Source organism: Haliotis cracherodii, unplaced genomic scaffold, assembly GCF_022045235.1.
Source record: "Haliotis cracherodii isolate W230 unplaced genomic scaffold, xgHalCrac1.p SCAF_2, whole genome shotgun sequence".
In the NCBI taxonomy this organism is placed as follows: domain Eukaryota; kingdom Metazoa; phylum Mollusca; class Gastropoda; order Lepetellida; family Haliotidae; genus Haliotis; species Haliotis cracherodii.
The window spans coordinates 3,940,982-3,953,882 of NW_027266275.1; the positions used below are offsets into that span (position 1 = coordinate 3,940,982).

The window sequence follows — 12,901 nt, forward strand, 5'->3', positions numbered from 1 at the left end:
GCAAGGGTGGAAACTGAACTTTTATAGTCAGTTAACTCTCCAACCTCGGGACGATGACCGGGGCCCCACATTGTGATGACTTTCGACACACAGCACAGAGGGACTGCAGACTTGCTTTGAAACGTGACTGCCATAAACCTAGGAAGGAACGTTTACAGGTTCAAATTGTATCTTGGAAAAATAATTGCAAAAACACCATGTACATGGTCCAGTGCATAATTAAACCAACCCGTGAAGATCCGGGGTAGAATAGGTCTTCAGCAACCCATGCTTGTCGTATGAGGCGACTAACGGGACCGCGTGGTCAGGCTCGCTGACTTGGTTGATGCATGTCATCGTATCCCAATTGCGTGGATCGATGCTCATGATGTCAATCACTGGATTGTCTGGTCCAGACTGGATTATTTACAGACCGCCGTCATATAGCTGGAATATTGCTGAGTGTGGCATTAAACAACAAACAAACAAACAAACAAACAACAACATAATTAAACCAGTGGCCACACACTATTTTCTGCAGTCCCACCCAATATGGTAACAGAATACCTATAATCAGCCTCAGATTCACACAGGTCGTGCCTTCCATACATCCCGGGGTTAAGAAAAGATATCGTACACGTATGTTCGCAACAGGAGTGCAGAACAACAATTGACATTTTCATACTCTATCATAGAAAGTGGGTGGTAGGTCAGCAATCACTGCCAAGTCTGATGATAGGACCATGGGCTGTGCCCATCAACTGGTTCAACGGGTCTACTGAATTTACGGATTAACCTGATGCACTACAAGCTGCTGTTACTGTGATCGACCTGTAACCTGTACTTTCAGAGCTGCTGTTACTGTGATCGACCTGTAGCCTGTACTTTCAGAGCTGCTGTTACTGTGATCGACCTGTAACCTGTACTTTAAGAGCTGGTGTTACTGACTGCGTTCGACCTGTAACCTGTACTTTTAGAGCTGGTGTTACTGTGATCGACCTGTAACCTGTACTTTAAGAGCTGCTGTTACTGTGATCGACCTGTAACCTGTACTTTAAGAGCTGCTGTTACTGTGATCGACCTGTAACCTGTACTTTAGGAGCTGGTGTTACTGACTGCGTTCGACCTGTAACCTGTACTTTAAAGCTGGTGTTACTGCGTTAGACATGTAACCTGTACTTTGAGAGCTGCTGTTACTGTGATCGACCTGTAACCTGTACTTTAAGAGATGCTGTTACTGCGTTAGACCTGTAACCTGTACTTTAAGAGCTGGTGTTGCTGCGTTAGACCTGTAAACTGTACTTTAAGAGCTGCTGTTACTGTGATCGACCTGTAACCTGTACTTTCAGAGCTGGTGTTACTGACTGTGTTAGACCTGTAACCTGTACTTTAAGAGCTGCTGTTACTGTGTTAGACCTGTGACCTGTACTTTGAGAGCTGCTGTTACTGCGTTAGACCTGTAACCTGTACTTTAAGAGATGCTGTTACTGCGTTAGACCTGTAACCTGTACTTTAAGAGCTGGTGTTGCTGCGTTAGACCTGTAAACTGTACTTTAAGAGCTGGTGTTACTGCGTTAGACCTGTAACCTGTACTTTCAGAGCTGGTGTTACTGTGATCGACCTGTAACCTGTACTTTCAGAGCTGGTGTCACTGTGTTAGACCTGTAACCTGTACTTTAAGAGCTGGTGTTACTGTGTTAGACCTGTAACCTGTACTTTTAGAGCTGGTGTTACTGCGTTAGACCTGTAACCTGTACTTTAAGAGCTGGTGTTTCTGTGTTAGACCTGTAACCTGTACTTTAAGAGCTGGTGTCACTGTGTTAGACCTGTAACCTGTACTTTCAGAGCTGGTGTTACTGACTGCGTTAGACCTGTAAACTGTGCTTTAAGAGCTGGTGTTACTGTGTTAGACCTGTAAACTGTGCTTTAAGAGCTGGTGTTACTGACTGTGTTAGACCTGTAACCTGTACTTTCAGAGCTGGTGTTACTGACTGCGTTAGACCTGTAAACTGTGCTTTAAGAGCTGGTGTTACTGACTTTGTTAGACCTGTAAACTGTGCTTTAACAGCTGGTGTTACTGACTGTGTTAGACCTGTGAACTGTACTTTAAGAGCTGGTGTTACTCCATTAGACCTGTAACCTGTACTTAAAGAGCTGCTGTTACTGTGTTAGACCTGTAACCTGTACTTCAAGAGCTGGTGTTACTGACTGCGTTAGACCTGTAACCTGTACTTCAAGAGCTGGTGTTACTGACTGTGTTAGACCTGTAAACTGTGCTTTAAGAGCTGGTGTTACTGACTGTGTTAGACCTGTAACCTGTACTTTCAGAGCTGGTGTTACTGACTGTGTTAGACCTGTGAACTGTACTTTAAGAGCTGGTGTTACTCCATTAGACCTGTAACCTGTACTTTCAGAGCTGGTGTCACTGTGTTAGACCTGTAACCTATACTTTCAGAGCTGGTGTTACTGTGTTAGACCTGTAACCTGTACTTTCAGAGCTGGTGTTACTGTGTTAGACCTGTAACCTATACTTTAAGAGCTGGTGTTACTGTGTTAGACCTGTAACCTATACTTTCAGAGCTGGTGTTACTGTGTTAGACCTGTAACCTATACTTTCAAAGCTGGTGTTACCGTGTTAGACATGTAACCTGTACTTTAAAAGCTGGTGTTACTGCGTTAGACCTGTAACCCTGTACTTTAAGAGCTGGTGTAACTGTGTTAGACCTGTAACCCTGTACTTTAAGAGCTGGTGTTACTGCGTTAGACCTGTAACATGTACTTTAAGAGCTGGTGTAACTGTGTTAGACCTGTAACCCTGTACTTTAAGAGCTGGTGTTACTGCGTTAGACCTGTAACCCTGTACTTTAAGAGCTGGTGTAACTGTGTTAGACCTGTAACCCTGTACTTTAAGAGCTGGTGTAACTGCGTTAGACCTGTAACCCTGTACTTTAAGAGCTGGTGTAACTGTGTTAGACCTGTAACCCTGTACTTTCAAAGCTGGTGTTACTGTGACCGACCTGTAACCTGTACTTTAAGAGCTGGTGTTACTGCGTTAGACCTGTAACATGTACTTTCAGAGCTGATGTTACTGTTTTAGACCTGTAACCTGTACTTTCAGAGCTGGTGTTACTGTGTTAGACCTGTAATCTGTACTTTCAGAGCTGGTGTAACTGACTGTGTAAGACCTGTAAACTGTACTTTAAGAGCTGGTGTTACTGTGTTAGACCTGTAACCTCTACTTTAAGAGCTGGTGTTACTGACTGCGTTAGACCTGTAACCTGTACTTTAAGAGCTGGTGTTACTGACTGCGTTAGACCTGTAACCCGTACTTTTAGAGATGGTGTTACCTATTGATAGGCATGTTTTTTTTACTGTTACAGATGGTGTTGCCGATTGTTAGGCATGTATCATGTACTGTTACAGATGGTGTTACCGATTGTACTTTTAGAGCTGGTGAAGCAACTGTTTTAGTCATGTAGGATGTACACCTAAAGATGGTGTACCAACTGTGTTTGGCCTATAACCTGTAATCTTAACGATGGGGTAGTAAAACAAAACTCAGCCCACATGCATATATTTATATAAAAACACTTCTTTGATAATAATTATTTCCTCCCGCTATTGTTTTTTGTTTTTGTATGTTTAACACCACATTCAGCAATATTCCAGCAATATGATGGCTAGCCTGTATATAACCAAATCTGGATCAGACAACCCAGTGATCGATATTGTGAGCAAGGATCCAAGCCTTCAGGAAACAATCAAGTGCCTGAGTCTGACCACCTGATCCATTTGGTTGTCTATGACCACCAGCATAGGTTGACTGGGACCTATTCTAACCCAGAATTCCACTGGGTCCGTATAGTATTAACAGCATATTCAAAAAGTGGGGTTGTTAAAAGCTTTCAGATTCCGATTCTTGAATTAAATCTAATCAGTGAATGTGAAGGATCTTTGGCTGTGGACAACTTCTTCTATGTATTTGTTAACTCCTAATGGTCTGATAGTGTGAGTGAGTGATTGTTTAATGCTCAACAATATTCCAGTCAAATGACAGTGGCCTTTAGAGAATCCAATCTTGGAAAGTACGAGAGTTCTGGTACATTGACCTTGTTTTCGTTTCCACAAAGCCATATACTATAATGTCTGAAATGAAAGACTGCTGCTTCAGAATGTATTTCCATCTTATTGTCTTCATTGTGAATATGTGTAGATTGAAAAGTACCTTGAGAAGCTTTACAAAAACAACAGTTATGTTGAAAAAATCCATATTTATGGTTCAATGTAATTCATTTTGTACTTATTTTTCTAAACAATGATGAAACCTTGTCCGGTTCAAGGAGATCGAAAGTAAATATATTCAGACCTAGATCTACATGGAGCTTTGAAAGATCTATTTACATAACTTGGACAACAGAACAAAACCAGGCAGCCATAAAAGGATCTTGTGTTTGTGATTTAAAACTGTAGCAGGTAGAATTTTTAGAAAGTTATACACCTAATCCAAAATTATTTTTACTCAACCAATTGTTTACAATCAAAAAACAATTCTGGCTAGCTATATGTGCAGGCATAGCCTAGTGCTTTCACAGTGCGACGTGACCTTTGAAACTCTTTATGTACAGTAGCCCCAACATGTTATTAAGAAAAGAACCAATCGTTTTAGCTAGCGCAGTCAAACAATCGTGCATTGATGACACACAATGAACGGTTTCATTCCATGTAAGAGATGGCGTTTTCGGATATGATTATTCGGCCATTTCCTCTCATACTGCACATTCCAAAGGCTACGTAATAATGATAATGCGCACGTGTTCGCGAGTTACCTCCCTTAACCCGTGTCCCACTCCATCTCAGAGGCATATAAGTGCTAAAAACGCTCATTGACGTGTAAAGTGTCTGTACTCAGTCGATAATTGAAGTTATTACCTTCTTAATAAATGTGAATAAATTAATTAGAGAGGAAATGAACCATACAACTTTGAATGGGCACGAAGTTCAACTTTTGCTACAACCCTGACGATTGTCTGCTCCTGCGCAGTAGTATTCATCCGGGGTTTTGGTATGGAACATTTGTAATGGCGGTCAAGGTGGCAACTAGCATGATTGAAATATAAGGATATAGCCATCTGTCCGTCTCGTATTGTGGGTAAAACTACCAAGAGAACGCGAATTAATGTCAAAATGAATCAGAATGCCTCTCAGGAAAATGATAAAGATGCAAAGGAAGTGAGAACTGTCGAGATTGAACAGGGGCAGACACCATCATTACAGCCGTCTGTGGAGAAATCCCAAGTATTGCCGACTTCTCAGTCCAATTTTGGACCCGATATGTCGGGTAGTGATGATGACGAAGCTTCCGAGGTATGACATCATCATAATAAGAATTTTATGCCTAATGCACAGTTAATGAGTGCTCTGTTAAAGGTTGCAGATCAATACATTTGCTGATGTAAATGGGGAATCTGATTTGACCATGTGACCAAAAAACATAGGAAACTGAAACATCATCAAATTTATTAACTTGTCACAAGCTTTAATAAGTGGTCATTCATGTCATTCATGTCAGGTACATTTTTGTTGTCAAGCTACCTGCTGACTTGGGCATTATCCTCTTCCACGCCTTAAATCCTTGCTATTTAAGTATTTTGAGGAAACTTGAAATCTGTTGAAGAGCCTATAGGTTTGCTGTCAGAGCTTAATGTGCATGCATTGCTAATTAACTGTGGCACTTTCCTATTTGAAAGGTGACATTTTTCACCTGAAAAAAACAAATAGTACATCTGACAATTTAATTTGCGTTGGTACAATAATCATGATAATCTGGCATAATTATCATTGCACACCCTAATTTTGTCCTGTTAAGACGACATTACTGATATATCAAGGGATAAATGAATCAAAACTTAAATTCATGTTGATAGCGATACAAATAGATGATGTCTTCAATGGAATTCAGATTATTTACCAATAGGAAAAGATTCCATGGTAAAAGTATGACTTCTACAGCCTCATCTATAAACTTTCTCCGCGCTCGAGTTATTTCACCTGTGTTTGTGAAGCTGATTGGTTTATATTTTAGCCGTGTATGGTTCACACATCAACATTTTTCTTACAGGTCAGCATTAAAACTCTGAGAGTAATTGAAAGTTTCAAACCTATTTACAAAGTATGAATGTTTGTCAAGTCATAACATATTTTAGAGAGTTTAACTGAGTTTTTTACTCTTTCTTATCATCAAGACTGAGACACCTAAATTCTGAAAACAGACTGTTTTGATTGGTGTACAGCAGTACTTTACATTAACACAAAGTTGACTGACACAACGTGTGCACTGTTGAATTGTCAGGTTTGGTGACGTCCCACCTCAAATTATAATGCAAGAAATGACAATCAATATGGCTGTTCAATGGGTACTTGGCAATAAAGAATGAACTTGTTTATTATTGAAAAACACATTACAGTTTGAAGTTCATTCATGGGGATAAATATGCTTTGGTTTACGTGTGTTTGTATCTTCAGAATTCAGAAGTTGTTAGGATTAATGGGATAAGTTTGGTTTTCGCGTTTGTGCTTGGTGATCTGTTTTGTATCAAAACTAATGGAAATGTACTTTTCTTAAATAAACATGCAAATTTGTGTGTTGCAAAGTACATAATTGTCAAATATATGAATTTCTATTTACACGTGTCTTGCAGAGGAATCAAGTTTCATTTCTAGTAGTGATAGGTATTGGTCTGAATTTCATAACACAATCTATTGCAATATTGATTCAAGTAACACAATATCTTGCATGCATTCTTTCATCTGTAATTGGTTCAGTATGAACCTGAATATATGAAACTTTACCCTCACATTTTTATGACTTCAAATTTTGTTGAATGTTGTGGTCACAACATATGAAGTAATAGAGACATTATATACAGGAAACTGGTCGCAAACAGTTTCGCCTTATTAATCATAAATTTCATAATTTAAATTCTACTTGTCCATTGTTGTATAAAACTTTGCAAAGAAGATGAAGATATGCATGATTTTGAAAAAGGCAATTTACAGTTATTTTCAAGACGTACCATCAACATAAATATAATGTTGATTCAGTATTGTTCATAAACTTTGAACTTAATTGACGGTTCCACTGGCTCTTCTCATGATCCCATCAGTGGTAGCCAGTGTGTTAAAAAGAAATATATTATGCAGTATAATTTCATGATGATTAGCTTACAGTAATACATATTGTGTTCAATATACATTCATCAGCTATGACTGAATCCGTGTCATAGATGCTGCAAGTTTTCCACTTTGAGTAACCTGTTTTATCAGCATGTGCATGGTTTATGATTTTGGCAATTGGAATTCCAAGAAGAAAATTGTTTTTATAGTTGATTTTCAGATTTTTTTATCAATATTTAACAAAGTTGTGGCAATGGAGTGATATGAGGACTGGCATTTGAAATTTGTCATCAATTGCCTTTTCAGTATATACTAGGGGCGTACGACTGCAATATAACTGATATATTGCAGTATGGCTGTCAGTAATACACTTATTACAATACAACCTTGTGTATCAGTGTTTTTCAAAGAATTGATATATAATTGTATCTAGTATCTTCAGGCATTTGAATGGACCGGATTCCTATCTTAACAGCAAACGCTTTGTGCTGTTTACATTCCATTCCATATTCATGACATAATGGGAAGTGATTTAAAAGTCTCATTAATCTGTACTGTCAATACCCCTTTCTCAATCTGAAGCCTGAATTATTGAGTGAAGCAGTACCATTTGAACAGTACAAATATATATAATCTGGGCCCTAATATGTATTGCAATATGTATAGCAGTACAGCTCCCCATATTGCGATGTATTGCAATGTTAGTTATGTGCCAATACGCTCACCCTAGTAGATACATTTGTCGCTATGTGCCGATGCAACGAAACATTTAAATCACAGATAAATGCATTCAAGTAACCCGTCAGGTCTTTGGTTGTTTTCTCGACAGGCGATTTCTACCTATTGTCATTGAGTGTAAAGAGCTCAACTAATTAATATATTTACTGTAACGAATTATTTACTACATTTGCATTAACATAAATAAAATTTGCACAGGTTACATACTGCATGCACTATAAATGTATTTTTGAAGCAATCTGGACAAATATGACAAGATGTATTATTTGTTTGATCTGAATTGACATAGGAACTGTTCATTCAAGATGGAAAGACAAGATAATACAGATTTGTGCAGTGGTGGACATCATGCTGGTTATGACTCTGAATAATCGATGTCATTGATAACCAGAGCTCTCAAGCGATTAGTAGTCAGTTGTAATCAGGGGTGTAGGGTGGTGGTGGTGGTTCTGTTTACATTAATCTATGACATTATGATTCTGATGTGACGAAGTAGGTCACAAGGTATTTTTCATGTTAAATGTTTATGCTACAATATTGGTTTTAGTAATTCAAACATTTATACATTTTAACATTCAAAGGGACTCTCAGTGGATACTAGTAGTTGTGTGGGTCTCAATTTTCATGCACATGTATTGTGTTCTATTAAAACATGTACATGTATAAATACTAGCACTTGGCTATGTTTGTTGAGGATATTTGAAAGAAATGTGATTCTAAATCTGCTTTCCCAACGGATTACTATTATAATAGTTACATTTGCTATAAATTAAAAGTAAATAAACAGACTGCTTTTTGATTGAATGATAGCATTAACTTTCCTACAAAACATTGTTTCCAATTTAATACATGATAAAGATCTACACATATGAGATGAGCTCGGTTAATTGGCGAAGATTATATAGTTTACGTTGTTGTCACATGAGTTGTTTCATGTTTAATTAGCATTGCAATGTCTGCTGTCACTGTTCTTGGCATTATCATTGTGTGGATGAGCAGTGTTTTGTCTTTCATGATGAGAGGAAGTGAATAATTGGGAATACTTATATTATGTCATGTTAGAACAAAGCTTGGATACACAAATAGTTGACAGTGCAGCTGATGAAAAATATCCTGTTATGTATATCAGCTGTATGGTGTTATTGTGTTTGTTTAATGCTACACTCAGTAATATTCCAGCTATATGAGCTATATGGTCGTCTGTAAAAAATCGAGTTTGAACCAGACAATCCAATGATTGATATGAGCATCTTTCCACACATTTGGGATACAATGATATGCCTCAACCAAGTCAGTGATCCTGACCACCCTCTCCCATCAGTCGCCTCTTACAACAAGCATAACCACCTTTTATAACAAGCATAGGTTGCTGAAGCCCTATTCTAACCCGGATCTTCATGGGGCGGTGTTATTGTGGGTTTGGTCTGAATCCAAGGGAGAAGGCACATCTTTTGAAAAACTCAGTACAGATTCAAGGTTAGAATAGGCCGCCAGCAACCTCCGGTGGTCGAGAGAAGCAACTGAGTGGATCGGGTGGTCAGGCTTGGTGACTTGGGGTGCATTTTGTGTCATCATACCCCTACTACATACATCAATGCTCATAATATTAGTCACTTGATTGTCTGATAGAGGCTCAATTATTTACAGGTCGTCATCATATTTGTAATGTTTCTTAGTGTGGCATTAAAAAAACAACTAAAATAAACATCTTCATTTTGAGAAGGTATTTCAGTTGGTATCAGCTTATGCAGCAGATGGGTTAATACACACTGACATGCAGTTGTGTTTTATCGTGATTATCGCCAGTTTTGCAAATTGGTAATAGTTTTATTTTATCAGATTAATCAATAACTAATTATTCAATCTATTCCTTCTCCATCACTCCACTGGATCAAACCAATGGACTGGTAGATCAGGTAGATTGTGTTTTAAATCACCTGCAATTTTGTAATTGAAGTATGTCGGTACTAGTTTGTGATTTTGTAAATTGATTACCTCTTGAAAGTTTATAATGGATTGACATAACTTCATGACTTGTTGCTGAAAAGTAGTGAAATTCTAACTGGTTTCTGTGATAGTATGTGTTACCTGGTTACACAAGGGTAGTTGATGTTTGGAATTTGTTAAAATGTAACGATTGATCACTGAAAAAGCAACTGATGAGAATAGAATATCATACATAAGTGACATACATCATATGTTATGTACAGACTTCAACTTGGAAATCATTCGGACAGCTTTATAGACAATTTTACACCAGAATTATTTTTACCAAGTGGCCTTGTGAATTTGTATATTGAACCCTACCTCATGCCCAATTGAAACAATGTCTGATATAATTGCCTGCTCGGACTTTGAGGATGTGTGCGATGCCTGAGAACCAAGACTATTATTTTATTTTTAGCCTTATGTATTCAGTTTTATTATAGCTGAAAATAACTGTTTGAATGAACCAAGACATGATCTGTCTCATTTATGATGTCTGAATATGGGCAGGAAACTTTGAAGATAGGCAGGTAACCAGTAACACTTATGGGTCACCTGCAGGACTGTCTTGTTGGGTTTTTAGAATTATTTCAAACTCTGAATGGAAACAATAGGTAATTCTTCAGAAGTATGTCTGTTCTTCATTCTAGAGCTCTTTGTTTTATGCCACCAACACAAGATGAGATGCTATCATGAGGGGTGGGATCATTTCAGGAACTCAACTCAAAATTATTTATATTTTCTTGAACCTTTGCACATATGATACGAAACTGCAGGATCATCAGCGATAGAAACTAACTTTTTTAGTCTACTTGTCCTTAAAATGATAACGTATGGCAAGACCCTTAAAAATGACAAATTTCTTCTAGTCTTTATACCTTTACTATTGGGCAGTTTGGCAAGAACTACAGGACCAGTGCCAAATTCTTTCACTGATCATGTGTTGCTTTTTGGCCTGTTATATTTTCAGATTTAATTTTTTTTGGTGTAAGGTATTAAATTTAACAGTTACACAGTCATGATAATCAAACACTTCCGTGGTCTAGTGGATAGAGCAAAAGGTTGGTGGTTCGAACCCTGGCTGTGCCATACCAAAAGATGATAAAAGAGGGTACTTGTTGTTACCCTGTCTGACGCTTAAAGGGAATGGAGCAAGGACTGACCAGCTTCGGAGTCAATATTCTGTGTTTGAAGGGGGTATCCATGTTACACTACAGCATGGTTTTTTAGTGGGCTTGGCTGGCTGGCACTATAAAAACAGACGAATACAAGCAGATACACACATACGTGCATAATCTTGAAAGTGAAGGTAAAACCATTGCTTGTGATAATCATGAATTAATTTGGTTAGTCATACTGAGGAGAATAGTTGAGACAGTGATAACTCTGGAATTTATCTTCTGATGTAAACACCACTGTGTAAGTAACCATGATAAATGACACGAGCTGAGACAGATTGTGATTTCCAGCAAGTCAGGGTACAGTGAATTATATGATGAATAATTAATTTTCTCTTTCAACATATTCAAAACCTGCCAAATGTTACACTCATGTCAACAGTCAACGTAACACATTCGTCAAGTTCAAGTCCCTATTTTTGGACCCTGTGGGCCACCATGATTTTGCTGTATTAATCATTGAAAATCATTGCTGCCAATTATTGAAACATGTAGCATTTATATATACTATATCATCATGATCATGGCTGGATAAGATTCATTATTTTAGAAGTAAAGGTATTTTTTGGTAGGTGGTTATTAATGACAAAGTCAGCACTATTTCAGCTGTATCTTAACAGACTAAACTAATCGAGTCTGGACTAGACAAACCTGCAATTGTCAGTCAACATCATCAGATGCAATCTTTAAGTCACAGAGCCTGACCACCTGAGCCATTTATTTTTATAGGCACCTTTCCCAATTGAGGACACCCATATTTGAATGACATGTGGGGCGGTCGGGTAGTCTAGTGGTTAAAGTGATCGCCCGTCACGCCGAAGACCCGGGTTTGATTCCCGACATGGATACAATGTGTGAAGCCCATTTCTGGTGTCCCCCGCCGTGATATTGCTGGAATATTGCTAAAAGCAGCATAAAACCATACTCACTCACTCGAATGACATGTTTCCAATCGGTATTAGTATTTCTATGTGCCTGTGACAGATATACATTAATGTCAACTATGACGTTATTGTGAATGCCTGCAAGGCAAATTTTGATTTTCACAGGCTTGTCTTGGTTAACATGCCAGAATTTTGATTATTCACTGATGACAATACATCCCAAGCTATTGTCTCAAATGTGAAACAACAGGTTAGGTTAGGTGAGGTCATGTTCTAAGAATGGCCCAGGAATGTTCATTTTTATTAAACTTAAGATAGGATTTGAATTGTAGATAGTTATCTATATTGACTAGACTGGGTTTTGTTTAGTTATGCTTGTGCTTTATATTATTGTCTTGCTCTTGATACTCCTTACATCAGTGAGCAGAAGCTGTCAATGTGTGGGATTTACAGGATTAAATTATGCTGATAATTATCTTCTGCTAATCTTTTCTTTTTCCCTGTCAAAAATTATCCAGACTATAAGTCTTCACGTCTGTTTAAACCTTCTCAGTTAAAGCCTGCTTATTGCCCCTGTGGTGATTTTAGGTTAGAATTGGTCTCCAGCAACCTATGTTTGTAAGACACAACTAAAATGAATCAGGTTGTCAGACTTGGTGACATGGTTGATTGTGTCATTGTACTGACGTGGCATGTGACAACGCTCATTACAATATCGACCACTGGTTTGTCTGGTCCAGAAACGATTGTTGAGGGTATCGCTAAGATATTGCCGACTCAGGCATAAAACAGCAACACACAAATGGTCATATTTTGTGAATGAGTGATCCAAGATCATTACTTTATGAAATATGAGTAGAAAGAATGGTTTTGAATGAAACATTAACATGATCAGTAACTTTGTCCTCACTGAGGTAGGAAAGTATCCGTGATATTTACAATTATTTTCATTGCCCTGTTTCA

General features: G+C 38.0%; 1 protein-coding gene across 6 annotated transcripts in view; it reads left to right on the forward strand.

The window, feature by feature from the left end:
• Positions 1–5,041: 5,041 nt before the first annotated feature.
• LOC139469514 (ankyrin repeat domain-containing protein 17-like) overlaps positions 5,042–12,901 on the forward strand; it is a 40,258-nt gene continuing 32,398 nt past the window's right edge. For all 6 annotated transcript variants that reach the window (XM_071251702.1, XM_071251700.1, XM_071251701.1 and 3 more), the window contains exon 1: positions 5,042–5,343. In XM_071251702.1, the coding sequence (XP_071107803.1) occupies positions 5,164–5,343 (180 nt within the window). In that variant the 5' untranslated portion in view covers positions 5,042–5,163. The remainder of the gene's footprint in view (positions 5,344–12,901) is intronic.